Source organism: Argiope bruennichi, chromosome 5 (genome assembly GCF_947563725.1).
Source record: "Argiope bruennichi chromosome 5, qqArgBrue1.1, whole genome shotgun sequence".
NCBI lineage: Eukaryota > Metazoa > Arthropoda > Arachnida > Araneae > Araneidae > Argiope > Argiope bruennichi.
This window is the reverse complement of record NC_079155.1, coordinates 26,358,035-26,375,247: the sequence shown is the minus strand read 5'-3', so window position 1 is coordinate 26,375,247 and position 17,213 is coordinate 26,358,035. Positions and strand designations below refer to the sequence as shown.

General features: G+C 25.2%; 1 protein-coding gene across 5 annotated transcripts in view; it reads right to left on the bottom strand.

Annotated features, from left to right (window-relative positions):
* Window positions 1–418: 418 nt before the first annotated feature.
* The window catches only part of LOC129968846 (dnaJ homolog subfamily B member 3-like), a 42,596-nt gene continuing 25,801 nt past the window's right edge, over window positions 419–17,213 (bottom strand). For 4 of the 5 annotated variants that reach the window (XM_056083131.1, XM_056083130.1, XM_056083132.1 and 1 more), the window contains exons 3-8: window positions 13,689–13,798; window positions 8,793–9,032; window positions 7,737–7,775; window positions 6,172–6,256; window positions 4,860–4,985; window positions 419–1,601 (exon numbers count right to left, since the gene is read on the bottom strand). In XM_056083131.1, the coding sequence (XP_055939106.1) occupies window positions 1,502–1,601; window positions 4,860–4,985; window positions 6,172–6,256; window positions 7,737–7,775; window positions 8,793–9,032; window positions 13,689–13,798 (700 nt within the window). In that variant the 3' untranslated portion in view covers window positions 419–1,501. The remainder of the gene's footprint in view (window positions 1,602–4,859; window positions 4,986–6,171; window positions 6,257–7,736; window positions 7,776–8,792; window positions 9,033–13,688; window positions 13,799–17,213) is intronic. The other variant, XM_056083134.1, reaches the window with a different exon arrangement.

Here is a 17,213-nt window from a genome sequence, read left to right as displayed (position 1 = left end):
CAAAATGTCGCAAGTCACAGTTAGCATAAAGCTTTTCGTATTTTAAGTAATGATTTGGAACTATTTCACATCAAAAGCAACTAATGAAATACCAGGCAGATTTAATTCCTCCCTCTTTTATTATAGATAAGATGAGCCATAAAAACTAAAGATATCTACTATTATAAACTTTTAAAAAAAATAATTTAAGAATAATTTTGCTTAGAATTGTTTTGCCTTAATCTTGAATTTACAGAAATTCCTCATATCAGTAAAGAATAGAGATATTCATAATTTTCTTCTTTGAAATATACTTTGTATAAACTTAATGTCTGTTTATAATAAAGGTTCTATAAGAAGTAGTAGCAGAAAAATTGGTAAATAATTTGTTTCAAGAATTTTACATGAAGATGTAAGAAAATGAATACAAATAGATATGTTATTTTACTTCAGCTTTAATTGCAATTATAACACAAAATCTAACACTGAAACAGCATATTGGCCAGTTTTTTTCTTTACATGGAATCAAGATGCGTGGACAAATAGGCACAGAACAAATCCAATATAATACAAACAGAAACATATATACATAGGCAAGTGAGTGCATATGTAAATTAGTTTAAACAATGTGAAATTGTGCAAAGGAATTCAACTACATCTAGTCCACGATTTTTTTTTTTTTTTAAATCAAACTCAGTTACTAATTCGGTTTCAAAAGTGCAGTCATTTAAATATAAGTTGTTCACTCCAATGATAAAATGAAAATTAAATATTTGAAAACTCACAGATTCAAACTTTATTTTTTTTAAACATTTAACACTCAAAGAAATCATTAAAATCAAAATTCATCAAATATAATGTAAATGCTTTTACAAATGCATTTAATTAATCTAAATGTTGAGATAGTGATTTTAAGGAAAAACACAAAAGAGAAATCATATCTTTATAAATACTAAATATGGCTCAAATATGTTATCCAAGACTGGTACTATTTCTATTAAATCATCAGATCAAAGATCAACAGCAAAAGCGTGACTAACGTTTAAGACATCATGAAATGAAGTATTTTCTACTAGTCAAAACACTGGGCCTCAATAATATCTTTCACACAAATAAGGAAGAAAAAGAGACATGCGTCACTATCGCTCAAGCCACATTCAACTTTTTAAGTACAAAAAAACTGAAGAAAATTAAAAATGGTTGTGATATTGTATGTTTCTTAAATGTGTTAAATAAATGTACATAATATGAATTTCATTCAAACACCCAGCAGGATTATAAACATGTTTTAAGAAGTGAGCACTTTATATCCATTTTTCAGAACAATTTTTTACAGCCATTGAAGGAAAAACAGAAAAAGAAGCATAAATATTACAGTAACATTAGTTCAAAATATATACAATCGCCATCTGAATAGCAACTAACTTCAAAATGGTCATTTGTAGAGGAAACTTTCAATGTAATGACTGAAATTAAAAGCAACTTTCTCCATCCTGTATTCAATAAATTTTTATCTTAAGCTTTATTTAATAGCATTCATTTGTGGCACTCCATTTACAGTTCTTGATTTCAAAACACCATCTTCATGCACAGTTACTGTTTCCACACCATTGGCAAGTACTCTGAAAAAAGAAGATACATCTTTAAGTATAAATTACAATAAAGAAATTCATTTAATTACATTAACATGACACACACACACGATCCCCTAATTTTCTGGCAACTGATTAAAATCCATTTAAATACTAATGTGTAAAAATAAAGCACTTTTTAAAAATTTATGAAATGATCGTATAATTTATATTGTTTATATTTGTAATCTGTGAGGAGTATAAACATCTTCCAGTAAAAAAAAAAAAAAATTGCGTAGAAAGGGAAAAGGGGAGGAACTATGAATGATGAAAACAAAAATGTATTATTTATTAAGATGACATTATCAATTCAAATAACAAACAAAATTTCATGTAATGAAGACTGTCATTGCATTTATTAAAAATACATTTAATTGAACACATAATGCATAGCTGTCGCAGTTCCCTAATATCATTCGCTCAAGTTTTCAAACTTTGCATATACCCCATTTAGTTGTAACTTTAGTTAGAAACAATTTCTCCAGCAGACATGCAGAAAAAAAAAAAAAAAAAATACTAAGTGTCCAGAAGAAGTTGCTTGCTAATGTAAAAATAGCTTTGAAAATAGGAAATTTATAATCAAATTTATTCACTGTTAAAACAAATTTTTGGTTTAAAGAAGCCAATAAGAAACTGAACACCTACATCTTACATAATGTTTAATATCCCCCCCTTTTTTTTTGACCCCAGAGGAATTTTATGAATTGACTGGATATGTATGTGATGGTCAAATAATCAATCAATAATATAACAAAAGTATTCCCAATTATCTGGGTAAAATGGGCAGGGTACATTTAACATGATCTTTGGAGGGGAGGGGACTATTATGGATTCTTGAACTGAATAATGCCTCACTGACAATTAAGTAATTGTAAAGACATTTTTAGCAAGTAAATCCATGAAAACATTCATTCTATCAATTTAGTTTTCTCTCACACAACTTCTTATCATGCAGATCTCTAATTGACTAGTTGCTATAAATGTGATGGTGATAAAGAGTTTCTGAAAATAACTAAAATCTCTGCTTTAAATAATAATTTTAAAAAAAAGGCACATTGACTGATGTAGGGGGTTTAGGAGAAGTGCATTGAAAACAATATCTGACGTACACTGAAGACAGCAAAAATAAATTTTAAAGCATTAGTTCAGTTATTTTCTAGATGTAAAAACAAGAACATCACAGTACTAACTGAAACAAAATTCTTTTCCCCAACATTAATGCAACTTTGATTATTCTTTTATCTCAAACCCCAACTAATTCAGAATTAGTTCCTTACAAAAAAGAAACAGCAAATTATGTACCTAATCAACTTTCTAAAAATAAGAATTAATGTCTATATTGCTAATCAATGTATACTATTAGATATTTCAATTTATAGTAAGATATATTTGTGAATTCATGAAATTATAACAATGATCAGAGTATTAAAAGCTAAACTAATACGTATTAATGTTTTAATATACTTAGACATTTCCATTCATAAGTTAATTTAGGAGATTCAAAATGCTTAACATGAAAATGTTAATGTCTAAAACAAAACTTTAATCAAAGTTCACCATTTTATAATCTATACAAAATCATATGGCAGACTTAAACTGTATATAAATACAGGGTGGTTATAATTAAACTTCCCCTATAAGCAGCATCATACAACACAAACGGGTGAACAGATTGCAACGAAATTTGGTATATAAACTATACACAAGATGTGCTCACAGAATTACAAAAAAAAAAAAAAAAAAAATAATAATAATAAAAAAAATTAGTTCCAAAATGTCTGCCAGAGGGCACCTTTTTTCGGAAAAACATTAATTTTAACAAAATAAACGACCAAAACGGAATACATAAAGAATATTAACCTTTACTGACTAATTTTTTTCACCTTGCCATTGAACCACATTAAGTAAAGGTAAGGAAAAAATAACACTAAATTGTTTGAGAAAAACAGTTCAGTTTGCAGAAACAAGAACAGATTAGGACGAAATTACACAAGAAGAGCAGTAATTAATTGCACCCATGATTATGTAAGGAAAGATGCTCCGTGTAACCACCATCATTCACCAGCAAAATTTCAAGTTGATGGACAGTGTATTCAACAGCAAATTGTAAATGGTCACTTGCAATGCTTCACATGAAGCATTATGGAGTTCTTTAAGTCATTCAACGTCGCAACAAGATACTGCCATCACATTACATCAATATAAAACATGACAATGATTGCAACAGTTTCTTACCCTAACCTGTTTTGCATAAAGCTTTCTCTTCTTCATAAGCATGCAAATCTCAACATTTTTTTCCTAGAATTGACAACTTTTCTATGTTTTACATTTTATTACTCATAATTCTTGTTCTTATGGTTAATATTGTTTCTGTATCCCTTTTTAGTCGTTTACTGTGTTAAATTTAATGTTTTTCGAGAAAAGGCAAACATTTTGGAACTAAAACATTTCTTTTTTTCGAAATTCCGTGAGCGCATCTCATATATAATCTATAGACCAAATTTCGCTACAATCCATTCATCTGTTTGCACTGTAGGATGCTATTTATAGGGGAAGTTCAATTATAACAACCCTTTTACATCAGTAAATCATAAAATTAATCCCAATGCTAATTTTTTTAGACTTCTATTATAAAGCAAAAACTTTTATTAAACAAATCAAATGTTATCAAAAGTTTAGAACTGATTTGTCAAGCAAGGAAGCAGTTTACAACACCTTTTACAGACTTCTCTTTCAAATAAGTAATTATTATAAAATACTATTTTGGATTTATTATCAATATACATGAAATGCAGGGGAAAGAAAGCATGAAGATATCTATAAAAAGCTTTAATATTTTTAAATGGTTAAGTGTAAGCTGTAGGTAAAAATAGAGCTCTTAAAAACAAATGGCTTTCCACTAAAATCGTATCATTGTTATGATAATGTACAAATATAGTTTCAGAAATAACATCAATATCCCCAATTGATCAATCAAGAAAGTAAGCAAAAGCAGCATTAGCCCTTTAATTAAAATTGATATTTAGGAACAATCGACACTCCATCTGAAAATAATACCACTTATTAAGCCTACTTTAAACAATGTAAATATATATATCAAACACTTTTTAAGCCATTTACAAATAAAAGTTGATAAACACTATTTGTACCAGAATTAATTTTAACAATATACAAAAACATGATAAATATGAATTAAATGCACAAATAATGTGTCACAGGCTGAAAATGTAATATTACATTCATACTTACTTTTTTGTCTCTATTTTTTTCCCATTTACAAATCTAGTAGAAGTGGTGGTCTTTCTAACCCCTGCCCCTGGTTGACTGCTTCCTGTAGAGACTGTGGCATTGAAGCTGCTAGAAAAGTCTGGAAAACTATAATTCAGAGGAAAAAAAAAAGCAATTAATATTACAGCATATAAATTTTTTCTATATAATGGCTTAAATATAATTATTAAGTAATTATATAATAGTTACATATTAAAGGTGAATCAAAAGTAAATATCCAGTGTTTGATTTAGAACAATGGTCTTCCCTCACAGCAGTTTTAAACTATATCAGCATTTGTCAAAACAATATACTTTCATCAAAATTATAAGTAATATGCTTCTTATTGCAACATATAACTGCTGGTAAGAAAATTAAAGAAAAGGGATGCAGCTGAATTTGAAATTTGCTTATTTATCAACTTAATAATTAAAATAGCATTATGCTTTGTTTGCTCAAATAGCACTAGATTTACCAGAGGCATAATTATTGCTACTGGTGTCAACAACTCTTACACATAGCATCCAGTGACTAGCATATGTTTGCATAATTGAAATCTAGTTCTATAGATGCTATCAGCAAGCACATTTTATATTTATCAATGAGCTATAACTAAAATAAGCGTTTTAGGCATCAAGTTGATTCTGCCCCCTCCCCCCTCTCACTCATTACAAACTTGGTTTCTGCAAAACCTAGTTTCAGGTCCAAAGATCTAGAAGAAAAAGTATGGACACTATTCCACAATGATATTTGATTTCTGATTGTGATATGAAATAACAGGACTTCTAATTTTGGAGCCCTTCTCCCTTTAATGCTTGGAATATTGATTATACCTAGTTATACCACACTAAGAACATAAAAAATAAATCTATACTGGCTGACAAAAAAAAAAAAAAAAAAAAAAAAAAAATTCTTATTACAAAAGTAAATATGCTGTAAAAAATATGAAGAAAAAAAAATCAAAATCTTAATAATTTTCTTATTTGTAAACAGCTGTAAGTATTTACTCATCAAATTTCCTAACAAGCAATTTCTCACAAATCTCATAAGATTGAAAGTTTTGGGACATTTTGTACACTTGGCAACTGCATCACGGACAGAAAATAATTTTGTGACAAAACTTATTAATGACAATTTAATTGATAAATATTTGAATTTTTAAAAAATCTAATATCATTTCAAATGAATAAGTTTGATGTTATTTCAAAAACATTTCGCTATAGTGGGACGGGAAAATAACTACAAAAAGCATAACATTAAATTTTAAAATTTTATTTTTATCACCATTACCTACCCTGCATTCATATCATTAAATAAAAATGGGAAATTTCCAAAGCCAAAGGCACCTGGTTGAAATGGATCTCTCGTTCTAAGACCTCCTAAAGAAACAAGATAATATATTAAGCATGATAATTCTATGATTAACTTGAAATTATGAATATACATCAATATTTACTATATTATATAAAAAGTAAAAATAATTAAGAATTAAAAATGTACAATAATGTTCTTTCCTACCCTTACACATTGCATCAATATTTTTCAAGGGAAAAATATATATATTTTTAAAAATAAACCTGAAGATAACAAAGGAAGACTTAAGATTATTTTAATTTTAAATTAAATACTATACTCTATTACTGGTAATAAATACTTATTATATTTAATAAAAACTTATATTGTAAAATGCCTATTTGGTATATGTAGAGTGGGCTAGACATAACAAGACACTTAAATTGTGAAAGTTAAGTTTCAGATACATTTTGTCCCATCTCTATGTTACCCACTATTTAAACAACTTTATTTGATTACTAGGATCTATGCATCCTGCTGGTTGCCAACTTTTATGAATCATGTTGCATACCTTGCTTTGGAAATACTACCTGATGACAGCTTACTTGCTATTTAATAATGTGCTTCTGCTACCACAACTTATTTATATTAATTTATTTTCAATAGTTTAAAAAAAACTTTTATAATTTAAAACTGTATAGTTTAAACTCCTTTTAATCAAACTATCAAATTCAAAGAAATAAATGATGATGACTGATAGCCCTGTTTGTTTTCTTTACCTCATTTGTTTTTTTCTTCTTAACAACTCAAACATGAAATTCAAATTTGTGAGCTGTTGTCAAACCTCAATTAAGAAATTCAGTTGATTTCGTGGCCAAAAGTCATATTGTTTAATATACATTTAATTGTTTGAAATCATAAATTGAAAAAGGTATTGAATTGTTTTTAAATACATAATTCACTAATTATACAAAATCCTGTAAGCATCAAACTTAATTCTTTAAACTTTAGTATTTATTTTGGGATGTTATAAAATAATGTTTATATAATGTTATAAAAGAAATTTTGTATTCCTATAAACAATCTATACATGCTTAACATAACATACAAGCAAATAATATATGAACTTCAATACAGATAACAAAAAAGGAGGTGGAGAAAAGACAAACATGACTTTTAAAGAATTAATGACTAATTGTGGGTTCAAAAAAATGCATATAAATTCAATTAAATGACAACAGAAAATTAAGGTATTTAAAACAGTGGGTATTAATTGATTCTCATTTTATATTATTAGTAAATGATAAGTGAAATAACTATTAGTTAGATTAGATTATTATTAAAAAAATCTAGGTTTGAGGATTTATAGGTTCAAAATGAATAAGTAACTTTTACTTTAAATTACGAGTCTTAATGATTAGAAGGCCAAACACTTAGGGAACCTTATTAATTAGCACTTTTCAATAATTAGTTAATTTAAAATGAAATATGAAGAGAAAGTCAAACATTTCTCAAAGGAGGATTCTGAATATGATTAGTGAATAAAACTTCAATATCAAGCATCACCTGATCTTTTCTTAGATCTCGAAATTAAGCCAGAAAACACTAGAAAATAAAAAAAAGCCGCAATAATCAATATGTGGGAGAAAAAATTTTTTATAGATAAATTTATGTTTAGAAAAATTCCTAACTATAGCAAGAAAAAAAATCATACAAGAGAATATAGCTTATATTCAAAGACAACAGAAAATAAACAGATTTAAATTTTCATGTAGAGAAATATTTTGATTATATCTTTAAACTCTTACAAATGAGTTTTGATAAGTCAATAAATAACCAATCCAATATTTTACAGATGGGATTTTAAGTAAATGTACAAATAATGAATATTTATTTGAGCTAAATATGAAAAGAAAAACCTAGCAAAGGCCACTTGAAGTATGAAAAAGTTATTATTGACAGTTTTAACATATGGTCATAATTAGATTACTAAAAAATACTGATTAAAAATGTTACATTATTATTCACTCATATTTATATATTGTAAGCCAATTTTGTTTTTAGACATTCCAAAAATACATTAATATTGAGTGTGAAATTTGAAATATAGACAAAAAACATAATGAAGTGTTATTGTAAGAAATTTATGTTTACTAGAAGTAAAAATATTAATAGTAGTAAATTTAAGATTCTATTTCATGACTTTCTCCTTCATTAAACATTATATATATAACTGTAGGTATTAAAAAAAGGTTATTATATTAGTTAAAATTTTCATTGAAAATGAATGACAGATCATAAGAAATCAATTTCTATAAAAGAAAATAATTAAAATTATGGGTTATAACATTTGTAAGCAATTTACAAAAAAAAAAAAAAAAATTCCAAAATTTCTTTCAACTTATTAAAATGGATTTTTTTTTGAAAAATTTATTTTATGTAAGATATACATAAAATCATAAAAATGCTGACACTAAAAAAAATTTCAACAACTGAAAAAATAACATTATGTAAATAAAATTAAGATTTTTTATAAGAATTGTTCTAAATGTTAAAAAAAGATCAATGTCATTTTACAAAATAGATTAATAATCTAAATGAAATGCTTGAAATTATACTTACTACTACTGCTTCCATTTTGGTTTTGCCTATCTGAACCAGTACCAAAGAATTCCGCAAATGGATCGCCGCCAAAAAATTCTCTAAACACATCTTCAGGATTACGGAATGAAAACTGGAAAAATGGTGAGAAATCTGAATCAAATGCATCCGCTCCTCGGCCATGGTAATGCCTCCTCATCCTCTTGCCGCCACCATCCAAACCTTCTTTGCCATACTGGTCATATATTCTTCTTTTCTTTTCTGAATATAAACATAAAAATATTTAAAATACCTAACATTAAAATAAATTCCCTTTAAATTATTTTCATTATTTCTGCAAATGATAAGAGATTGCAATAATATGTTCACTCAGCACATTTTGATACAAAAAACATTCAGAAATACAACAGGCCAATGATAAGTGCTTAAGAATGCTTAGCTATAATATATAATTTTATAATGCACATAAATTTGCAGATGAGTGGTGGAAAGACAGAATTTTTTGGAATTAACATCTATTTCATTAAGGGAGCCATAAATTGTACAAGACAAAAGGATGAAAACTTGCACACCAGAGAAAAAGTGACGAATTTTTCTCATTACTGATTTTACTAAGAGAATCTGATAGTATCTTTGATAAGTGTTGAATTAGATTATGGAATCGGATATCTTTGAATGGAATGTGTAGATGTTAGGTAATTTTATCCCTTTGCATGTGATATAGAATTAACAGTGCATTTGGAATAATTAAATAAAAAAAATGGGATTTGGATCAGGAAATAAAAAATTAGAATGAAATAACATGGGCTAATTTAAGATAAAATTTTTAATTAATTAGGATTTAATTTAGATTAAGAAATATCATTACACACGCATATTATTCCCAAACAAATTAATGAATACTACAATTCGAATATTCTCTGAAGTAGAATATATATACCGATTTCTTTAATGCAATTTCTTTTCAAAATATTAATGGTTTTGTTTACTTAAAAACTTAAAACAAAATAGGGGGGGGGGGTGACTAAATTATTAAGATATTTAATAAGACAAAAGATTTTTTTAAAAAAAAAAAAAATTATAATGAGATGAACTAGAATTCAAAAATGATTTGTCAAATGATTTGCTAAAAATCTTGCAGATATTCCTAATTCTTAAATTAAAAAAGAAACCCACATTCTATCCAATCTTTAAATATAAAACTTTGATTAATATTTAACAATTTAATTTTCATATTGTGCAGCATTAAAACTAAAAATATTTTTAAATTAATAAATAATTTTTTCTTTAATTCTAAAGCTGCAGAATATAGAGAAATTATTATAGAAATTAGAACAAAAATATGTATTAGTTTATAATTTGAGATGTTTCTCGTAAAAAAATTCTTCATCACATTTAAAGATGAAAATAACAATAAAATTATATTATGCAAATATAAAAATGAATGTAACTTCTCAAATAAGTTTATTTATAATGTTCAAATGTTTTATGCAGACAAAGAGTTCTATAATTAAAAATATAGAATAAAAAATATTTCAGATTTTTGTAAAAGAAAAAAAAAAACACCTTTTTAAAATAGTGTTCTTTTTTAAGGAATTTTATTAACATTATCTAACTAAATAGGATTTTTTTCATAAAATTCTCTGATTAAAATAAATTATGAAATAAACAAGTATGGTTAACAACTTGAAGAGCTCCTCAAGTATTTTAAAATATTTCAAGATCTTGGAATTTGTGTTTTTTGCTATTCTTCAAAGCGTTACAAAATAACACATTAAGACTTTTCAAATGACATTAATCTAGTTATCAAAATTTAGTACATATTATAAAAATATATAGGAAGAAGTACTGAAGAAACAAAAAGTAACTGCTAAGAGTTTGCTTGAGTAAAACGATAATCATTGTTTTTAATTTCCAAAGAAACAGCTAACTTTTTTAGAAAAACAACTTTTTTATTCTTTCCCATCATGAAAATATTAAATTGAAAATCAATTTTGATATCAGAACATGCATAGCGATCTGCAGTCTCTATTAGAAACTAGCACAACATTTTACTTAATGAGTCATCAAAATACAACATTGAATAGGAATGGAGTAGAAATAAAATAAGGTAGATAAACTCTGAAATATAATGACATAGGAAATTATTTTGGAAATATAAATTTCAGTCTTTTATTGAATCAAGGAAGATCTTAACATGGGAATGAAATTAAAAAAGAAAACTTTGTAACATAAAATGCTTTTTAAAATTATACAAGTGCAAAGCAAAATTTAAAAGCATTATATATTCTAATAAAGAATTTGAAAGAAAGTAATTTTTTGTTTGTTTGTTTGTTTGTTAAAGACAATAGTTGACATTTCACTCCTTTCTGTTCATATTTGTTCAACCCTGCAAATCCGTTTTCTTACTTACAACGAAATGAAATCAAAAGTATATCGGACCATTTTCAAATTTTACAATAGTTTGTAGTTAAAAATTTTGCTCTGCAAATGCGCATTTTGATAATGAGAAGAAACACTGAAATCTCCAATACTTATTTTGAATTCAAAATATCATTAGCTTACATACTATACATAAAATAAGTTTTTTAAATAAATATTTAAAATAATTTATCTTGAGAAGATAGGAAACACAGTCCGCCCTTGAGAGATTTATGATTAATCATATGAACTACCAACTCTCTCTCTCTCTCTCTCTATATATATATATATATTTGGAATTTCAATTGAATTAGAAATGAAAAATGAAGTACAATGCTTAATGAAGATTGTATGATTTTTCATGTAAAAAGAACACTTTTTAACAGTTTAAACAAAATTTAAATCAGAACAGAATGTTATATAAATCAAAATGTGAAGAATGTTCCAGAAAACTACTAAACTTTGCTCTTAAAAAGAAAGAAATATTCAATTAATATATTAACAGTGCTAACTATAAGAACAACAAAATTCAGGTAGGGGCTATCATTAACTTATGTTCATTTCATCACAGCTGAAACTTCAGATCAAGAATTCAAATTCTATAAGAAATTTAAAATTCATATAAACTGACAGAAAAAAATTTGAAATATCCATCTAATAAATAATAAGAATAATAAACAAATATTTTAAAAAAAAAAAAGAATAAATGACTATACATACTGACAAATAAAATGTCCTTACATTTAAAAAAAAAAATATTAAATACAGCAGTTTCTTCTTATAAACAAACTGTCTAGCATTTTCAACAACATAAGTATCTGAATTACTAATTTTTGAGTGGACAAAATTGCAACAGTAAATTTATAATTTATGTTTATTTTGTTTATCATCATTACAGCAGATTGATGTCTTAATAATTTAGAATTTTGGGGTTTTGGATTTCTTATAATTCTGTGTCATTTGCAAAACAGACAGCAAGACCTATATCTAAATATAAAAACTAAAAATACATATTCAGGTCAATATAGTCACATATTCAAACCATTCTGCCCCAATGATGAAGTATTTTAAATCATTTGTAGAGAAGATGCTACCGTTAAGTACCTTTCATTATTCTTATAAAGTTCCATGCAGTCAAGTTAAAGTTAGTCAAATTTGTGAACTGTTAAAGTATATAAAGCTTTATTGTTATTGGCAGCTCTGAAAACGATTAAAAAAAAAGATGAAAAACATTTGTAATTTTTTGTAATTTTTTTGTTGAATTAGATAAAACATTAAAGTGTTTTTCTACATTTCTACACTATTATGGGCATTTAAAAGAAGAATGAATCCTCCTTCAAAAGAAATATAAATAGGTCAGTCTGAAGACATTAGATATGTTAAATTAATTATTAATAAGAATCTATAAAGCAGGCCTTAAATACACCATACAATAAATTAGAATCTTTAAAATACAGGTATGATGCTTTTCACAAGATGCTGTAATATAGCAGTTAGGCAATATTTATCTGCAAAGAAATAACTTATGTTTTCAGAAAAATGTTTATGTCAATAAGTTTAACAGAAGTTTTAGTCTACAAAATTCACTTTAATGTTATTATTATTATCTTTATTAAGAGAAGGCTGCTAGTGATGTAGCATTGTTTTTTCATAATGTTATACTTCAAATTTAATATAAGGTAGACATAAAAGTTTATATATCCTGCAAAAATATTTTGGATTATTAATATATGGTATAGAGCACTTTATATAAAAAAAAAAAAAACATTCTTTCGCTTCACTGTTATCAAACAATGGTCATGGCATAAAAGACTAGTGTAAAAAATTTTAAAACATCCAAGAAAAAAAAAATATCTTTTTTTAATTCACTCATTTTACAAATAATAGATAACTTCTTATGTTATAAAAGAAAAAAGTTTAATCGCAAGAGTACAAACTTGAATTTTCTCATCACTTCCAACTCAATTCACAATAATTTACTAGTTTTATTAACAATAAAAATCTTTTAAGAAGAATAGAGATTTAAAATTGTATTTCCATAGTTTCAACATTTATCAATCAGAAATGTGCTTTGCTTAATTTATAATGCTCTCCTTCATTATTCTACATTTCGTAATATCTGACAATGCTTTGTGACAGAACCTTCATAAGAAAACTTTATTTAAAAAAAAAACAATGAATAAGAAACAATAAATTACTGAAGTGATGAAATTATGCTTCAATTATCTTAAGAAAATAAATTATAAGAGTGAAGCATGATTAAAAGGAATTATTTATTCTGTAGTCACTTCTTCCTTTGCACAACATAATCTATTTTTATTTCTGATGCGTAATTTTTAAATCATTTTTTTTGTTTGTTTTGTTTCATTAGTTGGGTGTGCATCTTTGCTTTACATCCTGTAACTGCTGTTCGCTTTAATATATAATTCTTTGGTTTGATTCAGAGTGACAGTTGCTTTATTACAAATTTTAATTGTCAGAGAAGTAATACTTTACCATCTGAAAGAACTTCATAAGCTTCATTTATTTCTTTAAACATCCGTTCAGCTTCTTCTTTCTTGTCCAAATTTTTATCGGGATGCCATTTTAGAGCAAGTTTCCTGTACCTGTGCAGTAAAAATATTTAAGGACAAATGTACATGACATTAAGCATTATAATCACATGCAGCAACTGTGCTAATAATAGTATTAAAATAAATTTATGAAATATCAGCCCCTTTATCTTAAAACAATTTTAAAATTATTAACGATATATTGAGACTTTATAATACTTTCTAAACAATTTATAAAATTTGAAATCATTACTATATTGTAACAAAAACTATTATTTAAGATATCACCAAAATTGTTGTTGTTGTTGTTAATATCAATTACATCACCTTATAAAAAAGCAATCATATTTTGGGATTAATTGTTTCATAATAATTTCAGTTCAAATCTTTTACATATTAGCATTTATAATCATAGCTTACTGAACCCCATTATCCTGGAAGTTCAATTTAAAGACTCTAGGATCTTGATACTTCCGAAAAAATCAATACCTCTTGCATTGGGAATTCAACTTTCTAAGCGACAGCCAGATCTTACAAATATGGTAAATAAATCAATTGCTAAATTTTCAGAAATATAACAATACTGATTGTATTTAAATTAAATATTCACTATTATTAACATGTTCAGTAATAACATACATTAAAAAATTAGAATTTACTGAATATTTTCTGTAATAAAAATGTTTAAAATTTATTTTTAAGTCTTGTTTTAAAACATACTTCAAATTTTCACTAACATTGTTATAAAAAAATAATAATTAGAGAAATATAATATAAATGCCACTAAGATTATGAAAAATTTAGGATAAAAAGAATGCATATAATTTAACAGATTGAATCAATCTAATATTCTGCATAAGATGTTATGAAAACAATATAAAAAATGACAAATATTTTTAAATGCATTTATTAGATATATTGTTTAACACAAAAGATTTAAAATGAAATAAAAATTTTAAAATTATAAAATCAAGAACTGAGAAAGACTTTTTTTTAATTTTGGGATATTTTTGAAATTATAAATACTACAAACAAAAAACTAGTAGTCTAAAATTTTATTATCTATATTTTATAACATGTTCTGTAACTATTTGTTACATGTTATTATAATGAAAATATCATAACAGATAAAAGAAACATGAAAAAAAATTAGAAAATTCAAATATTAGCAGCATATTTTAATAGTTCATTTTAAATCAATAACAAATATAACATCTATACAAGAAGAAATATATATATATATATATATATATATATATATATATATATATATATATATATATATATATATATTTAAGCTTATTTTCTAGCATACTTTTAACCTAGTAATCCATTTCCAACAATAAAAAGAATAGAAAGAAATATGAGAAATCTCCAATAACAAAAATAAATCATGTATATTTAAGTCAATAGCTATAAAAACTGATAAATGCAACCTGTAGTTCTTTTTAATTAGCTTTATTTTTTTGAAGATTTTTAAAACTTTTCAATAAAAACTTCAAAATGTTATCCAACAAAACAAGCACAACTGTTTTTTTTTAAATTCAATTATAACATTACCATTTTAACAACTCATAATTGTTCATATCAAATTCAAACCCATTCTTATTCTTTAATTCTCTGCATAATAAAATTACCACTATATATGAAATAGAATCTTTCAAACAAATGGCCCTGTTTTATGAAATTATTAAAACTTTATTAAAAATGTGTCTACTCATGCATTTTTAACATTTCTTTATTTTTTATAACTTTAATCTTTTTAGCCAATAAGAAAAATTATATCAAAAGTTATTTTTAATTTGCCTAGATGGTTCAAGGAGCCGATTACTTTGATTTTATCATTTCAATCTTAAAGCAATGAACTTTTAAAAAGACCAAACAATGTTTCTGATAAGAAATCACAATTAATCATTGGAATAATTTTTACCAGAAGACTTTTTAATATACATTGATCTGAAACATATTGATCAAAATTGAGCTAGGCATGCAGTAGTTACATAAGCAAATAATTAAAGAAAGGAATTTGGTTCCTTGATGGATAAAGTGATTGATATTCATTTATATTTACAAATCAGAGCTTACAAATTTCAAAACAAATTTGCTGTAAACTAACAGCATTTGTGCTTATTTTAAAGCAGCAGCAAATCAAATCATAAATATATGACATTTTTAAAGATATATTACAACATAAGCAAAGTTTTAAGAATATTCGATTTTTTTATTTACAAACTTTTCAATTACTTGAATTAAATGAGGTTCAAAATATTTAAATTTTTTTAGAATTAATCTACTCACGTTAAACAAGCAATTCAGAAAATTGGAATTATGTCTGGCAATGAATATAATCCGGAAATAAATCCAGACAGAAGATTGAAATTTGATATACATTTATATGAATATTTTGGACAGATTCTACCAAGAGCAATTTAGCAGTTGCATAAATAAGTTTATCAATATTTTGACAAAGCTTAATGCTGAGAAGTTTATCCCTTCTATGTGCATATTAGTATGATAACTCAACTATACAATAAGTATGCTACATATTTGAATACATGAACGAAATTCAGAAAATTATTTTAGAATAAAAATTGTAGGTCTACATCAAATTTTGAATCAAATCTATCCTCTATCAATTTTTATATTTATGTCTGTGAAAATACTCTATTTTCAACACAATAATATAGGCAAAAAATATACTAAGTTGTTTTAATATACAAGTAACTTTTTGTTAATTTTTTTCAGCATTACTTTTTTTTTTCATTTTTGAAATGTCTACAGAATTTTTAAATGAAGCTACAACTGAACTTGAAAAATTATTACTCCCTATAAAAAAAGTCAAACTACACCACTCACGGAAACCTATTAGCAAGTTACAAATTCTTTTTACATTCAAAGTTACATATTGTTATTTTGAAAAAATTTTATGAAAACTGTACAATATAAATTTCTATGCATTTTGTTACTTCTTTCATATATGTAGAATAAATAGAAATGAACGGAGCTATGATTAAAAAGGCCAATACCCTATGTTCTTTTTTAAAGATATGTTTTCAATAACAAGGCATTGAATCACAACAGAACATGAAAAGAATGGAACAGAAAGAACAATGAGTAATCAAAATTTAAAAAACAGGAAGAAAGTATCACAGAATTTATTGATAGAACTTATTGTTTTTAAGCATTTTTAAAAAATGATTATATTAAAATAAGTGAATATTATACTAAATATATAACTATTATTTATTAAGGAAAAGAAATTTAAAAACAAAAACATAAGACAACATATGCTAGAATGTTATTTATTATAATAAAAAATCAAATACATTATTATATATTATACATCTAATAAAAACTGAATGTATAACTGGATGTACTAAATATTTTTTCAGGTTTGTTTATATAAAGATTTAAAAGATTACTGGTAATAGCAAAACATAAAAAAATGTGTGTGTTTTTAAAATTCAAT